The sequence below is a fragment of the Sander vitreus genome, chromosome 9, assembly GCF_031162955.1.
Source record: "Sander vitreus isolate 19-12246 chromosome 9, sanVit1, whole genome shotgun sequence".
Taxonomy (NCBI): Eukaryota; Metazoa; Chordata; class Actinopteri; order Perciformes; family Percidae; genus Sander; species Sander vitreus.
Genome location: NC_135863.1, coordinates 2663544 through 2682231, shown reverse-complemented (window position 1 = coordinate 2682231; position 18688 = coordinate 2663544). Strand labels below are relative to the sequence as shown.

General features: G+C 40.3%; 1 protein-coding gene across 1 annotated transcript in view; it reads right to left on the bottom strand.

The window, feature by feature from the left end:
* Window positions 1-16236, bottom strand: part of phactr1 (phosphatase and actin regulator 1) — a 23717-nt gene extending 7481 nt beyond the window's left edge. The window contains exons 1-7 of the mRNA XM_078258340.1: window positions 15910-16236; window positions 7334-7498; window positions 2996-3076; window positions 2266-2388; window positions 1972-2160; window positions 1632-1872; window positions 644-843 (exon numbers count right to left, since the gene is read on the bottom strand). Of these exons, the coding sequence (XP_078114466.1) occupies window positions 644-843; window positions 1632-1872; window positions 1972-2160; window positions 2266-2388; window positions 2996-3076; window positions 7334-7498; window positions 15910-16174 (1264 nt within the window). The 5' untranslated portion in view covers window positions 16175-16236. The remainder of the gene's footprint in view (window positions 1-643; window positions 844-1631; window positions 1873-1971; window positions 2161-2265; window positions 2389-2995; window positions 3077-7333; window positions 7499-15909) is intronic.
* Window positions 16237-18688: the final 2452 nt, after the last annotated feature.

Sequence of the window (18688 nt, the reverse complement as noted above, 5' to 3'; positions counted from 1 at the left end):
GAGATGGCTTTATAAACCTGTCTTGTGTTTTTATTCTCACCAGCATAAATCTGCTTTTCCTTTCCTTATGTATTATGTTTTGTGTGTACATTACGTGTGCAAAAATAAATCAACTTTACACAGTGTTTCTGGGATATATAATTCACATCTCCGATAACAAACAGCTTGGAGTGCTTTAAATCAAGCTCAGTCTCGGAATGATGAGCTTGAATCTTCTGCATATGTATCGGAATTTTATTTTTCCCGCCGATTTTTTTAATTGATTAATCTCCCTAGAGTCGTTTTTTTTGGACCAATGATTCACCTAAATGTCTTCTGTTCATACGGTACCTCTGACGCCGACTACATCTTATCCGCTTCCAGCAAAACAGACCAAATGCAGAAAATCCATGTTATGTTCTTCTTGATGACATGTGATGTGCATTCTTCTTAGAAAACAATGACATTATAGAAGTGTCTCATGATATACTGTCTCTAGAAGTGTATTACTCAACTTTTGTTTTTATTAAAGAAGGAAAAAAAAAGAAATATCGCAATACTATCGAATCGCAATGAATAAAAACTGCAAAACAAATCAAATTGGAACCCATGTATCTTGAAAGAATCGAATCCCTACTTATTCCCCTAAAGAAAAAAGACTTACTTGTAAACAATGTATCATCATCATCCTCCTCCTCATCTTCGTCTTCCTCATCGTCGTCGTCTTCTTCCTCCTCCTCCTCCTCCTCCTCCTCCTCTTCTTCTTCTTCGTCAGGCAGGTCCTCGTAGTCCACCTCGTTGGGGAGGTTCTCTTTGTCGTCGTCACACTCGATCATCACCGTGGGAACGGCGTGCATCATGGAGCTGCAGGTCGGTGGGAAAGGGCAAAGGTCAGCGGTGTGTGCTCAGCGTCGCGTGAAGGTGTGAAATAACAGCAGCTGGGTGCGAGAGGGTGAAACGGGTGAAAAGCCCACGGACGCGGCTATGACCAATCAAAGACCAGAGCTGATGAAAACACCTCCGTTTTCCATTTGCAATATTTCGACAGCATTGTTCTTCCCTGCAGTCATTTCAGCAGAAACCAGAAGAGTTTCTAAAGAAGAGATTTAAAAGTAAAAACCTAACTCAAAATTGTACATAATGCAAATGTGTATTAGGGCTGTCCTCGGCTAAAGGAACTCTTGGTCGACGAACACTCTTGTGTTATTTTGTCGAGTTTCTCCACACGCAAAAACACCACTTTAAATCTGCTGTTTACCAGAGATGTGCTCAGAATTCAAAGAGCATGAAAAAAAGCATAACAGATGACTAAACAACTAGAGACATTTTAGTTGACTCAGAGCAAAATGACCGTTTAGTCGACTAATTGAGTAAATGGGGGCAGCCCTAACACACGGCGGCACGGTGGCTCAGTGGTTAGCACTGCTGCCTCATAGCAAGTAGGCACTGCAGAGTTCGATCCCCGGGCCGGGCCTTTCCAGGTTCACCCCAGCATAAAGCATGCATGCTAGGTAACTAGGACTACAGGTAAATAAATTAGCCGGCTGGCTAACACTGGCACATTCACAGATAAATAAATCTTAATAAACCTAATAAGGAAATCTTATTCCTCATATACTGTACATACACACTTCTCTGTGTTTGATCCTCACCTTTCAAACCTCTGCATGGTGAGGGCCAGGGTCTTGTTGAGCTCCTCTATGATTCGGCTGGGGGGGTGGAGGGCTAGCGCCCCGTACTGCAGGGAGTGCCCGCCCATTGGAGCGTGGCTGGGAGGGGGGCACTTCTGGAAGGCGAGCAAAGAGGGCTCCATGCTCCCTGCAGGTACGGAGATCATGAGTTTCTTTGGAGGTAGAGGAGGAGACAACTTCGGCAACTTCACCGGGGCACCGTCTGCACAGAGAGGGAGGATGTGAAGATATTAGATAGGCATACAAAGGGCAAAAGGCATACACATAGCAAGTTTATGAGCGTGCACAAAGACAAACGTACCTATAATGTGATTAGGTAGCCTGGCGAAGGGTTTGGGTGGCAGCGCAGGAGGTTGTTTGTGTAGCGCGGGGGGTCTGGAGAGCGTTGATTCAGCGCCGTCAGACGGATACATAGTGGACTTCTCCGTGGATTTTTGGCCGTGGTCCTGTTGACACGCGCCCTCACTTGGCATCTGGAACTCCAGAGAAGCTGAGGAGAAGAAACGCAGAAATAAAAAAATAAAAACAGTCAGATGCTACAATGTGAGGCGAGAGAGGAGATGAGAGACAATGGTGGCGAGGCTCTGCTGCCTACCTACAGCTGCGGAGGCTCCCTCCATCAGCTCAGTACCTTCAGACTGCAACATGCCGGAGGCGAGCAGCAGAGATCGCCCGTTCTCCATCTTTACCTCCTCGCGTACAGCCGGGGAAGAGCCGTCTATACAGACAGAGAGTGGGGGAGCAGGAAAAGGTGAATAAGGGGACGAGAGTCAAAAATAGTTAAGTGAAAGACTGAAATTATAAAGGCTGATTTATGCTTCTGTGTTAAATCAACATGTACGTAGGTACGTGTAGACCCTACGCCGGACCCTACGCTGTAGCCTGACATGCACCTGGTTCTCCTTCTCCATAAACAACATGAAATCAAGGACAGGGTTAACTTTTCCTACTACAGATTTCCGACCGTGATTAAAAAGCACAGGGGTGACACTTTGTTTCTCCTACTATGCCTCTCTAGAGTACTCGCTCTGAAGCGAATCACCGTCACTCTCTCACTCGCTCACGCACATGCCGGCCCTGCTATTCTCTTAAAAAGATCGATGCGCACACACCAACGCACAAGTGTAAACCTCAGGCCACTTACGTAGGCTACGGCGAAAGCTCTGCGTGGAGCCTCCTCAGAACCATAAATCCGACTTAAGGCAGAGGAGGCAGTGTTGGAGCCCTAGATCAACTAAGAAACGGATTAGTCAACAGGTCGTTTCAGCACTTCAACCATTTCGCCCTACATGTTTAGTGATCACCTTTGTTTTCTTGCCCCTCACCTTTCTCATAAACCTCCTTCAGCACTCCTTTCTTGATGAGCTCCTCTCTGCTCTGACGAGTGGACATCTTCCTCTCCAACACTGAGGAAGCAGAAAAGAATATATATAAAAAAAATAATAATAATATCCCAGCTGTCAATATATATATATATATATATATATATATATATATATATATATATATATATATATATATATATATATATATATATATTACAGGAATTTATAAAATGTAAACTATATATATAGTTTACATTTTATAAATTCCTGTAATTTTGACTCAAGTAGTGGAGTAGGGAATATATATCTGTATATATACAACCATAACTGTGTACTACCAAAACCTGTGCTCTATAATTTTATATTTTATGGCCCAATGATACAAGACAGTTAATATAAGACATATAATACAGTTATGATTGAAAGGTTGTCAACATGGAGTAAAAAAGATTGTCATCATACTCATCTGCTTCAGATTTGATACATTCTCTGGGCATGAGCATTATGTTTTTATCAACATCAACAAAAAAGTGGGAAAAGAAAAAGAAAAGGTAGTGTGTTTACAGTATTGACTTGTTATCATTTATCTTGCATCATTCATGCCTTTACTTTCTTGGCATGGGGCAAGTAAAACGCCATGTCGTGCAAGTAAATAATAAGTTAATTAAAAGCAATTATATTTGGTTCATAAAGTTTCAAAATGTACATCAGGCAAGTACAACTTTTTCTACCGTACCTAAAAAGAAAACGTAACGGTGAACACTGTTCTTACTGTGAACCCTACATACGCCCCAAAAGCCCCATTAAAATACATATAATATACAGAAAACACGTGGTGACTTTCTCTGTATCACACCACGATGAACCATGAATTCCAACATAATCTCATGCACCTGGACTGAGTGATGGCAAGAGTCCAGCAGTAACACGTTACGTGAGGTGCTCACAACGTGCATCTACCTGTATGTATGTATGTGTGTGTGTGTGTGTGTGTGTGTGTGTGTGTGTGTGTGTGTGTGTGTGTGTGTTAAAATGTATATTGTGTTTTATTTGCATAGAGAGAAAGGAAGCAACCTGCTGTGACAGCTGGGAGAACAGCTTGGCTGCAGCCTCTCTTCACCCCTTTGCTGTGTGTTTGTGTCTCTCGGTGACAACAGGATGTAAAACCATTCGGCCAGCTGAGAAACAACAACAGCTCCCATTTCTTCGGCCAAATTAAATGATATTCCTATGCTATGCTATTCAGCAGTTTGCCACTGAGTGCAGATTGTAGCCGAGAATCAGACATATGTACTAACATCCACATTCACTAACATCGAGGTAATTAAATGTAAAAGAGACGACAGAGCTTTGAAAGCTCACAGCATGCATCTACCTGTATGCATGTGTGTGTGTGTGTGTGTGTGTGTGTGTGTGTGTGTGTGTGTGTTGCAGTGAACGTAAAGGCCTCTTTACAGTCGGCGTTCCCGACCTGTTGCGCGACAACGTGACGTCAAAATGACGTTGATCTCGCTGGCGCGTCAGGATTTAAAGTGCACGACCAGAGGTCAGCAGCGCACGACAAAGCAGAAACAGGAAGCATGGATGAGTTCAAGGGCAAGCTTTCCGAGCAAGTGCGCCAAAAGCAACTGCATTCTGACTGGTAGCGGATGCCAGGACTCTCAGAGTGACTGCAAGTCTCTCTTGTAAACTTACTGGGTTAAGAGGAGAGCTTTTATGGTGAATGAAAGGCTTGATACGACGAAGTAGGTCATCGAATCGTTGTGCAGACATTCTTAAGTATTCAAAGTGCTTCTCTTCGTCTATCATCATTTGTTTCACGAGGATATTGAACCATATTTATGTCTGGTGTTATTCAAAGGACGAACATTCCACCTTCTTGTTCTTCGTTTCTTTGTAAGCAGGCTCAAAAGCAGCTGTTCTTCCTCATCCATTGACTCCAATATCATCTTAGCCACTGTTGACATTGACGTCAATGCTGCTGCCAGTTCTGCCATTGGTTACCTTTTTCTTCTTCTTCTTCTAGTCCGTAGAAATAGCAAAGCTGGTAGCCTTTCCTCAGTTGCGCCACCTCTGTTCAGGAGAAGACTGCAACTAGTGTGGCGACCACCACGCGCGAGAATAAATAGTTACGGTGCTCCCATGACGTCACACTGTCGCGCGACAGGTCGGGAATGGCAAGTACAACGCTTTAATCAACTGCTTGTTATCAATCAGTTAACAAGCTGTGAACGTTCCCAATCAACTGCACTCCCACAGCTGTTGTGTTTGCATCTCCGATGAACACTGTAATTAACAGCTTTGAGTCGTAATGTTCAAACTGAGAGAAAGAAATATATATTGTGTAAATGAGCAATTTGCTTGATTTTTCCACAAACTCTTGATACTTCCTTTTCTTCAGTTAGTGTGGAAGAAGTACTAAGATCATTTACTTAAAAGCAGCTTAAAAAAAAAGCTTAAATAGCAATACCACAGTGTAGAAATACTCTGTTACAAGTAAAACAACTGCAAAATGTCAAAATGTTGAGTAAAAGTACAAAAGTATTATCATCAAAATATACATTATACATCATATATATTTCATTTCTTACTTTTTGAAATTAGACTTTTGGTCATATTTTCTTTTATTTATCTTAGTGTTAATTTTGTCACCTATTTTTAATTTAGTCTTAGTCTTGTGCCAAATGTCCTTGTTAGTTTTAGTCATATTTAGTCATTCACATATCTTTTTTTGTTAGTCAAGTTTTAGTCGACTAAAAGTCCTGCAATTAATCCAATTTTTAATCGTGATTCCGATTTCGGCTCCTAACGATCACACAAACGAAATCATCGATAACCGAAAGGATTATTTTGCAGGTTACATTTTGCAAGTAAACTCTTATTTCGTCTTGTGTTCTGAATAACAAGCACACTTTTGCCCCTCGCCCTTCTGTTTGTGGTGTCTGGTGCGCGAGCATAGACTGCAGTGTGTGAGTGAAGATGGCGGGGGGCGATAAGCCGCGTTGGGTGAGCAAAAAAGGGGAGATCAAATTCCGTTGCCTGGGGAATCCGATGTGGAACAGAAACGCTGCAATCTGCAAGATTTGCTACAGGGTGGTGTCTGCACCGCAGATCTGTTTAACCACCTGAAACATACGCACAGAGTCACCAATGACCAACGAACGTTATTAACGATGACGAAATAGAATGAGAAGACAAGCCCAACCACAACGTCTGCAACGCCAACACATTCTCACTCCCATCTCGTAAAATACGGACGCTTGGTCGGGACTATTGGCGTCCCTTTTGACGAAGTTAGGTTAAGGAAAAGCTCGTGGGTGGGCTTACGTTTCCGTGACTCGTGGGAAGAACGGGACGGTTGGGTTTAGGAAAAGGTCGTGGGTGGGCTTACGCTTCAGTGACACGCGGGAATAACGGGACGATTAAAGACACACGCGGGACACGAACCCCGGTCTCCTGGGTGAAAGTCCTGTGTTTGACGCATCCACCACCCCGACCAACCTCCCTACGCGAAATTTCCCCCTTACATACTACTCGCTAAACCCCGTGTAGCTGCTGCTCTCCCCGGTGCGTTCTACAAACACGCTGAAGGGCGCTTTTTTCGTCGTTTCAGGCGCTGACAGCCACTGTCCAAACTAGAGATGGTCCGATACCATTTTTTGCTTCCCGATACCGATTCCGATACCTGAACTTGCGTCTCGGCCGATACCGAGTACCGATCCGATACCAATGTGTCGTATATTTTATTATGTTTTAACAACAGTATAATACTATCCCTGTATGGATGTGATATTATTTCTATCTTTGTTGTTGGTCTGGCTCAGGTTAAACTCTTTGTGAAACATGAACAATGAACGCCCCAGAACTTTCTTTTATTATCCAGTTTGACAGTCAGTTATAACGGAAAAAGAACATAAATAAACTACTTTAACGTAGATTTTCTTTAGGGCTTTATTACGTGGTATCAGATCGGTGCATTAACTCCAGTACTTCCTGATACCGATACCAGCGTTTTAGGCAGTATCGGAGCCGATACCGATACTGGTATCAGTATCGGCTCATCTCTAGTCCAAACGTCCGTATTTTACGGGTTGGCAACGCAGTCTTTTATTCAAGACGCACTTCATAGCGCAACTCATTATCTGTCGAGTTTGGAGAAGCACAAAAAAATAACAGATGCCATCGTTTAAATTATTGTGATTTCAAAATTGACCAAAAATAATTGTGATTATTATTTTTCCCATGATCGAGCAGCCCTAGCTGTGACAGAGTGAAGCTGTTTTTACTTCAGCGAGGGAGAGGTGGGGAACTGGGAGATAACGGGAGTGTTGCTCTCACCCGCAGAGGTCTGCTTGAACGTTTCACTCTTCTTCTTCCTCCATTTCCAAGGTTTGAACAGACGTCCCAGGGTGGCGAATTTGCTCCGCCGCCGAATGGGAGGCGTGTGTGTTCCTGGAACCAGCGAATCAGAGCGCATCGCTGCCAACCTCTCCACTTCCTCCGCTGGAAAACAGAACGGGAACAACACGGTCATCAAAAAGCAGGTAAACAACACTTACAAAACATGTTTTTGACTTGCTTTATATAGCGTTTATAGTGTTTCTTTTATCCATGACGCAATAACAGCAGAAATAAAATATATAAGTACTAGGTATTTATCTTTTGATTAGCTTTTTAACCTTTGATGCTTTTCTTGTTTTGATATTCTTAAATAACTTATAGAGTAACAGTCCTAGATGCCCTTTTTCTGTAATGACTCCTCATTTGTCACATGGAATCAATCTAAGCACACCTATAAAATTGTCACACCCCCTTAATGTCAGAGGTACTCAGAAAAATCCATTCTGACTTCACAGTACAAATGGATCGTATGCACTTATGTTAACTCCTTCCCTATTACACCATTTTAGTGCCAATAAACCAGACCAATGTGTGAAATGCCATGCTACAAAAGGGCACACTGTTTCTGGGATTGCCGAAGAATCAAAGACATTTGGAAAGACGTGTTTTGACACATTTTCTAAATAGTTTAGGCCAAACAAGCAGAATGTCCAATGATGTGTATTCTTGGCCTGTTCCCTAAAACTCCAAGGCTTAATAAAGCTGAAGAAAAGATGGGGAGGTACATCTGTAATTGTCTTGATGTGCTGAAAAAACTAAATGCCAATAAATATATTTGTTTAAATTCTTTTCATATTTAGCTTAAAAAAAAAAGTTCTCTATTAGGGGTGTAAAAAAAAAATGGATACACTTGAGTATCGCAATATTTTTTTTTTTAGTTTACGTTAAAAAATATTCATGTAAGACAGTGGTTTATGTTTATGTTGTGTTTAAACCTCCTACTGCTAGATGGCTATGCTGAGACACACCACTAGTGTCCTGGCCTAACAGTGCCTAACAGTGCCTAACAGTATCTAACAGTACCTAACAGTACCTAGCAGTGCCTAGCAGTACCTAACAGTACCTAGCAGTGCCTAGCAGTGCCTAACAGTGCCTAACAGTGCCTAACAGTGCCTAACAGTACCTAACAGTGCCTAGCAGTACCTAGCAGTACCTAGCAGTACCTAGCAGTGCCTGACTTTTTGCTAGAAGCTAACAATGTAGCTATGGCTGAACTTTGGCCTACTTTAGCATATAAACATTAGCTCACTAAGAACCTGGGAACCACAATCCCAAACTGGCAGTTTGATTTTCTGTGTCCTGAATTGTTTACCTAAAGTAAACTTCTTTGATTTTTATGCACATCATGTCTTTTTTTAAATATTAGTTTTTCTAACATTATACTTTAAAAAAATCCCAATATATCGCCTTACGCACAGTATGGAAATATATATTGCAATATATTGAATCGTGACCTAGGGCTGGGCGATATGGAGAAAATCAGATATCACAATATTTTTGACCAAATACCTCGATATCGATATTGCGGCGATATTCTAGGGTTGACAATTGATGCTTTAACAAAATATCTTAGATTTAGATTTTAGATAAATAATCATGAATAATGTGGACATAATGTCTAAGTGGGGAAAAGGCAAATAATAGAATAGCTAGAACAGTCTGGTAAGTTCAGAAAAGTACATCACTTTATTGTGAACCAGTGTTATTAAAACCAGTAAAAGACAACACTTATCACGATATTACGATATCCAAAATCTAAGATGATCTAGTCTCATATCACGATACCGACATAATATCGATATATTGCCCAGCTCTATCATGACCCATGTATTCTTGCCAATACACAGCCCTATTCTCTATGTAAAGCCATTCTAAATTAGGCACTAAATAGGTTAGTAATCGGTAAAATTATACCAATGTTGATGCAAAAATATGAGTTTTTAAAGGGAGATAAGCTCAAGATTTATAGGACTGGATAGCACATTATTTTAGGTTGCTTTTCTTTCTCGGGTAGAAAGTAAATATCCAGTTATCATATCACATATTTTCTGTAATACTGGGCTTCTTAAATCCACAGAGGAGGAAAACAGATGATTGCTTGGTTTGTGATTCAAACGTCGAAGGACACATTCTCCCAGGAGGCTGTGCATAATCAAGTCGAGTAAAGCTGATTCTCTTCATCTCAGTTAGACAAGAGGAAAAAACTCCCACAGAAAAGCCTTGTTGAGGCACAAATGAAGAGAAGGCTCTGGACAGGCCTGACAGAGAGGAATTAAACATGGACAGGAAAGTGGGACATGAACCGACGGTAAACAAGAAGTGTTACAGTGAATATCCACAACTAAGTCTACTTTTTTTTAAACACTTTTAAAGAAAACAATCGCACATCCAAACAATTCTTCTGTGCAGGTGCGTGGGACAAAACAAGGACTTGAAGAAAGAGAAAATCCTGCACACTGCTGTTGCTGCAGCATCACCATTTATTAAAGAAAACTAACAACACTAGCAAGAGCAATGTGCAGGTATTTCTCTTTCTTCAAGTACTTTTTTTTAACACAAAAATAATCACCTTCATTCCAGTCTTTCCCTCCTCCACTTTTTCCACTCACTGACTCTGAACTGCTGTTCTCTCTGCCCTACTAGTTGTTTAAAAAGTAATCACGCTGGAGGCTGTTTTCTATACAGCGTGTACCAGTTTCATTTGAAATTACACCTATCCCATTACACGGAACAACCTGCTTTATGACACGGGCTCTACGGAACGAGGGCGTGAGGCCGGAGCCAGAGGCGATGAAGAAAATAAACAGGGAGCCAGCATTTTTAGCAGGCAGTAGTGGATGTAAACACACACAAGCACCAGCAGACCCTGACACTCACAGACAGATATACTCAACGCATTCTCACTCCTATCGCATAAAATACGGATACTTGGTCAGGTGCCTTTAGCGTTGTTATTGACGCTAAAAGTCTCCTTTAGCGTCATATCTAAAGGCTCTTTATCTAAACGTGCTTGGTCGGGACTATTGGCGTCACTTTTGACGCACTGAGGTTAAGGAAAATGAAGAACGGGACGGTTGGGTTTAGGAAACGTGACACGCAGGACACGATCCCCGGTCTCCTGGGTGAAAGTTCTGTGTTGTTTGACCCAGCCACCACCCCGACCAACCTCCTTTCATACTACTCGCTACCGTAGTAGCTCTTAGTGCTATGTCATCTTCAAACCCCGTGTAGCTGCTGCTCTCCCTGGTGCGTTCTACAAACACGCTGAAGGGCGCTTTTTGCGTCGCTTCTGACGCTGACAGCCACTGCCCAAAACGTCCGTATTTTATAAGTTCGGAGTGAGAACGGGTTGATATACTACAAAAGAACAAAACTCATTTACATATAATAACCTGTCCAAGCAGGCAGATCAAGCAGAACGCACCGTTCTGTCATGTGACAGAAAAGTTGCAGGTTCAAATCACTTCAGCAAGCAATCCTCTATTGCTTGCTGAAGGACCCAACCCAAAATGTCCATAAAGGGCGACCCTGGTTCGCATGTACACTGTAGGTTAGGGAATAGTAAACATATTACAAAGACAAAATACTTAGCACAGTGGTAGGTAATCATAACTAGAAAACACAATCCTCAAATCTGAACGGCATGCATCAAAATGCACATGGTGATTTGGGATTTTTGAAAAATACTGGAAGTATACAGTGTTATTAGGAGGATGAACTGAGCTAAATGAGAAGTGGGTCAGTCTCTCTTTTTATGTTACCATCAAATATTGAATGCTGAAAATGTGTTTAAGGATTTTTTTTCATAGCTACAAGTCATGGCTACAATAATATGGCAACCAATTTCAAAAAGACGGCATTTAATGTAGAAAAATAGTTGCAACTGCGCTCATTCAAATATGTCTATTTACATTTAATAAGCACTTGATGAAATTTGTAGATGAGTTCTGAAAAGAAATCTTAACAAAAATCTGTTTAGGCACCGCATTAAAAAAAGAAAGATAGACAATATTTTAAACTGCAATTTTCTGCTGATACTCTTTCAACTAACATAAGAAATCCCTTTTTGCAATGTGTTTGTTGCATAAGTTCATAACCATTAAAAAATATATATATATTTTCAGCCCTACCAGAAATGTACAGAAATATTTGGTTTTGCACCTTTATTGTTTATATGTTGTTTTATTTGCACTATATATATATATATATATATATATATATATATATATATATATATATATATATATATATATATATATATATAAATAAAGGTGCTGTAGGTAGGATTGTGAAGATCCAGGACTTAGCCAAAAAATGTGAACTTCTCAGTCCCTCTCCCCCCTTTCCGCTAAAGCCCAAAACGGTCTCCTAAGCCCCTCCCCCCACACGGGAGAACGAATGCTTGTGCATGAGCAGTGATTGACACGCAGTTAGACACCCCCCCCCCACCGGCCCAGATTGGTGCATCTGAACAGGGAGCTGTGGATTTTTGCAAATCACACTACAGGCTGTAGGTGGAGCCTGCTTGATGTAGTTCTACTGGAACATCGGGTCAGTTTCAGCAAATATGACAGAAAGTTAGTTTTATAAGTCTAACCTACTGCACCTTTAATATTTGCACACTTTCCCACTTTGTAGGGCTAAAACATGACTTCCATGATGGTATTGCTGGATATTGAATCTCAATACTTTTTTGGCAAAGCATCAACAACTGTCAAGGGCTAAATGCTGCCATTGAGTGGTCAGATTCCTGATCTTGTTTGCTTTATTCTTTGATCAGAAAGTTCCTCAAAACAAAACCTTGCCAAAATCAGATTATTCTTACCATGCAGAATGAGCCAAGGAAACGATGACCACAAACAAAAGCTGAACAGTATGTCGGTGGTAAGGAAGGAAAAACAAATCAATGTGGAGCAGTAAGCAGCTGCAGACAGGAGGAGACGTCAGCCTTCAGGTGGCCTTGTTACAAAAAGGGATGTCAGTTCCAATCTGTCCCAGCTCAGCAGCCACCATCGGGTGGGCCTTCAACAACAGCAACAACAACATCCAACCCCCCCCCCCTAACCCCGCAACCCCAAACCCTCTCCCTGGTCCCTCCACAGCTGTCCCTGTGGCAGGTCTGGGTAGCACCCTGGTGTGAATATCAGAGAGCTTACGGAAACCTTCCCTGGACAAAAAAAAGAAAGGTTTCTCTCAAAGCAAACAAAATTCACAATTTCATCAATATTTAAAGTAATGGAGAACATATTCGTGTTTTCACATCAGAAGGAGAACAGGGCTGCACTATGGGTGGGTGGTAGGTAGGTAGGAAAATACACTAGAAATAACAGATAAGATACAAAATTGATCAAATAAGATAACAAAAGATCAAACTACCAGAACACCTACTGAAAAAAAAGATACTTAGAGGAATGAAAAGAATGTACATGTATATACAAGTGTAGAGTGAAATTTACAACCTACATGCATAGTATACATTTTAAAATATAAAATGTATAATATTAAATATGGAGAAGCCAGTTTGCAAGTAGCATAATAGTGCAATAGTGTCACACAGCTGTGAATTGTTGTACAGTTTTATGGATTGTGGCAGGAAAGATTTGCTGTAGCGGTCTGTACGCCATCGAAGCTGTCGGAGCCTCTTAGAGAAGGTGCGCCGCTGGTGGCCCAGTGTGGACCAGTGTGTGTGAGATAACGTCGTTGAATATCGCGACAACGCTATGACAGTTCTGCATTAAAACAAATGAAATCATCACTGAAAAAAAAAAAGAATAACGGTTACATTTTAACAGTACAGTTTTCTTTCACCTAACACAAAAAAATCTCTGAGTGTCTTTCGCGATTATGTCTCAACCTTTTGAGATGTGTGTATTGCGCCATATAAAGAAACGATATGTTGTGCAGCCCTAGAGGAGATGTGGCGTTTTCATCTCTGGGGTGATTACGTCGTGGTTTTGAGGGGGTCACGTTGAGCCTTCCTGACTCATCTTCGTCCCTGTAAACAGAGCGCCCTGTCCCTGCTGAGGTTGCCGGACCCCCTAAGCAGCGGAGTGAATCAGAGGGCTCAGACTCACACTGCAGGGAGACATTCCTTTCAGTCAGGCCCCGGGTCTGTTTTCTTGACTCACTCAACAACAAGCTCAGAGCAGCCAAACACGATGACGCTGCCAGGCCTGAAACCGCTCACTGCATTAGCTGACTAATCCTGGTTCTCTGTCCATTCACGTTTTTGGATTAGTTGTTGTTTTTTTTTTGTGGTCTTATTGTTGGAAATGAGCTGTAATTAATCAATACGTGGTTGGGTTTTGTGTTGAGAGTAGGCACATAGATATTAAGCATCAATCTTCTGAATGACTGTATTGATCTGTGGTGGGAAAGTAGCTTGATAGATTTTCCAATTAAATCAACTTGTAAATGAATCAAATACATTCAGTGATTGTAGCTCATCAGTTGACTGAGAACATCTTTAGTCTTGAGTATGACCTTACCAAAGCAATTAGTCAGTTAATTAAATAGCTTAAACCTACGTTGTGTAATTTTTTGAGTTGATTCTTAGCAAAAGAAAACTTTTTTCACAAATATGTGCTCATTCATGTGTAATTACTTCCACCAACTAATCAAAGTATTCTCGTAAGAGTAGAATCTGACATTCAGAATCATTCAGAATTAGCCAAAGAGGGACATACCTCCGCATTTCGCCCTCTTACACCTAGTGGCACCGTGACGAATGCCAGGGGGAGATTACTCGCCAGGGAAGCGAAAAAGAGAATTAAAAGAACAACGCGACAGGCAAAGCAACAAGACCAAAGTTAGTATTGGAGTGGCTAGAACAGCTGCTTGTAAACGATGGAGATACTAAGAGATCATTTCGGGTCCGGCCACCGTAGGAGTTAAAACGAGCTCGGAATGGGAAGGGCTAGAAAGTAATATTCAGTTGGTTGTCATATACAATTTCACCGCTAGATGGGAGAAATTCTTACACAAAGTAGCTGTGTGACAACAGTAGACTCTGCTCATTTATTAAGCAAAAATGCCAGAAATGTACTGGTTTAAGATTCTCTGGTTTAAGAATTAGGTTATTTGAAACTCTTTGGGTTTTAGACCGTTATTTAGACAGCAATTTGCAGATGTAACTTTTGGCTCTGGGAACAGGCAATTTTTACAGTACTCATTTTATGGACTAAAAAATAAATAATCCCCAATAAAAATAACCATTAGTTGCAGCGCCAATTAAGGTCTTGATTGAATAAGACATTAAAATGTACTGTTTTTGTTGGAAACAAGTTTATATATAGTCACAGCTCTGGGTCTTGACTCAACACAACATTTTTAGCAATCTTCTCCATGACTGTATTGATCTGAAGACAGACAATAATACTAGAGAGAGATTTTCAAATGAACTCCACTAGTTGATTGATTGGACAGAGTTCACGGCCAGCTGGTCAGGGCAGCCGAAGATGCTGCGAGTGTGATAACACTCCCGCTGCGACAAGGAGTCCATACATTGATTAGTTGATTGACAGAAAACTAATTAACAGCAATGTTGGTAATCTCGTAATACTTTGTATCATATACAAGCAACAAAAAAACTTTTTAAAATATCATTGTAAACTGAATATCTCTGGGTTTTGGACTGTTGTTCGGACAAGACATTTGAAGATGTAACCGAGGCAACGTTATGATATTTTATAGACTAAACGGATAATCAATCAATTTATTTATCTATTTGTCTTGTGAAATCATGAAAATACAATTTCAATGGATGGATTTTTACAAAAAGAGAGTGATTAATGGACATTGGAAGATATTAGTAGCAGCCCTGAGTAAGTAATTAGAGCAAGTAAAGATTAAGTCATTTAAATTGACTGGCTGTTTTAATGGTCCTTTTTTTAGGGGGAGGGGGTGAGGGGGTTAGCTGTAACTCATTACCAAAACAGATAATATTAGTATTTACTAAACACTACAGTTAAAATGATCTTCTGCAGGACAGCATCCATATGTGGACAGATATTAAGACTGTGGAGTGGGGACATATTTTTCAATTAAATCAACAAGTCCATTAATTAGACATTCTGTGACTGACTGATCATTTCAGGCCTACATGCTGAGAAGGTGATGGTATAACACAAGTGGACCAAAGGACCGAAATTAATTCATTAAATAAATGAATAACCAAATGTAGAATTCTGAAATCCACAGTAACTGTGTCTTAAGTAAAATCACAAACAGGCTACACATAACTGATTCAACGGGCTTTTAAAATACCACGTAGTTATATAGAGTTAACTGAAGGACGGTCAAGCCTTTAGGGCTGATCTGAGTGCTGCTCCCGGTGCTGTAGAGCAGATTTCCCTTGGCAGGCAGAGAGCTGCCACCGGCAGATGATAATAATAATAATAATAATAATAATAATAATAATAATAATAATAATAATTTAAAAACAGAAGAGTAAAAACACCTCCTTTTCCTCCCTGTCTGTCTATGTGGTAGTAAACTGAACCGTGTTTTCTCACCGTCCAGCGGCTCCACTCCCCGGCAGTTGCGGCAGATGTGTTTGATCTCTTTTCCCAACTGGCAGTGGATCATGAACGGCATGTTGTTGTTGTTTGCGGCGGGCTGGTGCTGTTGCTGTTTGCCGCGGGACTTCATCCTGCTCAGGCAGAAAGCTCTCCTTCTCTTCCTCGGTTTCTGCTCCTCGGACACGGCTAAAGATGGGGGGTCTGTGGCAGAGCCGAACCCGGACCATGAACACATCACGTCGCCTCCACGGCCCGCCATGTTGGAGCTGGACCGCAGGGATTGACCAGGCTGGACCCTCTCGCCCTCTGCTGCGCTCCGGCTCCGCTCCGGTGGAGGGGGACTTTAACTGGTTTGGAGCTCTGTCCACTTATAACAAGTCACCCATTATTGAAACTAATACTACTACTTCCGCCCAAATCTTACAAAATAAAAATAAATACCAAACATGAACTTAAATGATTAAAAGATGTGGCACTCCATATTCTTAACAAGAAAACATACGTTACAATACATGAATAATCTTATTTTGACAAAGTCCAGAATCTACTCTGGATCTTTCTTCGTTAAGTCATGTGTATTTAAATCATATTTAAATCGATACATTTCTTCGTCTTCTTTACTTTGTTTTGAAGGCTTACTTCACTTCCGATTTTAGCCCATGTCGTCGGCAGAACTTTGACGCAGGTTACCCTCCAGATTTAGCCAATCACGGCTCGCTGTTGAGAGCAGCATCGCGGTGGTAGCCAATTAGGTTGAAGCGCCAGGAGATTTAGAATCAAAAGGAAATAAAAATCGAGGTTCATATAATTTATACACCTCAGGTTAAAAACTACAAATTACATGAGTCTTTGTACCATGTCCATGAAAAATAATGTTTACATACAGCAATAAAACCCTCTGACTGGTTTCCATTAATATTTTATTTTAATATTTAATCCTCGACTGTCCTTTAACATTTTGTCCTTTTTTAGATTGGCTTTGTATTTTATGCGTATATACATAAATAAGACAAACAAAAAATCTGTAATTAAAAAGTACATAGAAATAATATATATAAACCTATACATATGATACATATATTATTTCTATGAACGTGTTATTACTCATCTTTTTTGTAAACGTACTACATGGACATTGTACTGCATTCTGAATTCTGGTTATTTTAAATTACCACCATTTTAATTTTATAAATCAGCTAGACTCTTGGAACTCTTAAACAAAAAATGTAATTATTAAAACTATGACACAAATAAGATTTTAAAAAGGGATTGATTCAATTATTTGAATTCATTTGCACTCAGACTCACATGAGGTTATAAGCCCACAGCGAGTATTAAAAGTAGCCTAATCAATAGGATCTTAAAATCCATCCTGAACTTCATTAGAAAGAAACCTATGGAGAAAAGCTAAGACAGCAGCAATATGTTCCCACACAAGCTGTCTGTGTTTTGTAGCCTACTCACTAACATTTGCTCCATGAAAATTAGGATTTACAGAAATACAAGGGTGAAAAATACTGGAGGAAATTGGTTTGTTTCTCTAAATAAACACTAATTCATGCATTTTTTAAATCATCATTTTTCTTGATTTCTTCATTTTGCTATCCATACTAAAGGGACAGAAATAGACGTTTCTTTGTACTGCATCTCATGTTCTGTGCTAAATCTGAAATGCTATAAAAAAAAAAAAAAAGTTGCTTGTTGGTTATGTTCTGTGGAGGCCAACAAAGGGTCACAGGCTGTAGTTACAGATCTCTGCCAGCAGGGGGGGCTCACTCATAGTTAATACGGAAGAAATGATTTTGTCTCTGTCTCAAAGCAGTGACAGACTGAGCTACAGGGTGCAGACTGGTGAGGAGGAGTCAGTGTCTAATCAGAAGCGACTCCGTTATCTCCTCCATGTTACAACACTGAGTTGGGGTACACAAAGCATGCAAAGCCTTGGACGTGTTTGTGTGTGTGTGTGTGTGTGTGTGTGTGTGTGTGTGTGTGTGTGTGTGTGTGTGTGTTTGAGGCTATACATTATATGTTATTTATCAGTTTACTCATGTGCAATGTGTGTGTGTGTTGAGCATGTATTTTACATAACGCTCAGATCAAAAGCATACGCTGCATTTTCCTCGCTGCAGACGATGAGTCACGAAGGCTTCAGAAACTCATAGTACAAGGTTGTGTATCACAAGAGGAAAGGTGTAAGGTTTAGTGAACAAGCCTCCGGTCTAGTGAGCCCCTCTCTTTCAATTAGGGTTGCACGGCATTGACAAAATGTGATATTGCGATATCGATTATGAATATTGCGATTTTAAAACATATGTAAAATTACAAAAGTTACGGGAAAACACATCAAAATAGATTCATAACAAATTAAACAGGTTTTCTTACAACATAAGGTTTATTTCAACTGACTGTCATATTGGACCGGTCCAACATGAATAAATAATTAACGACCATGTCTATAGAACAGGACATGTTTTACTGGTTGGACAGTATAAAATATATAAATAAAGAGAACAGGACATGTTTTACTGGTTGGACAGTATAAAATATATAAATAAAGAGAACAGGATATGTTCTACTGGTTGGACAGTATAAAATATATAAATAAAGAGAACAGGACATGTTTTACTGGTCTGTACAGTATAAAATATATAAATAAAGAGAACAGGACATGTTTTACTGGTTGTACAGTATAAAATATATAAATAAAGAGAACAGGACATGTTTTACTGGTTGGACAGTATAAAATATATAAATAAAGAGAACAGGACATGTT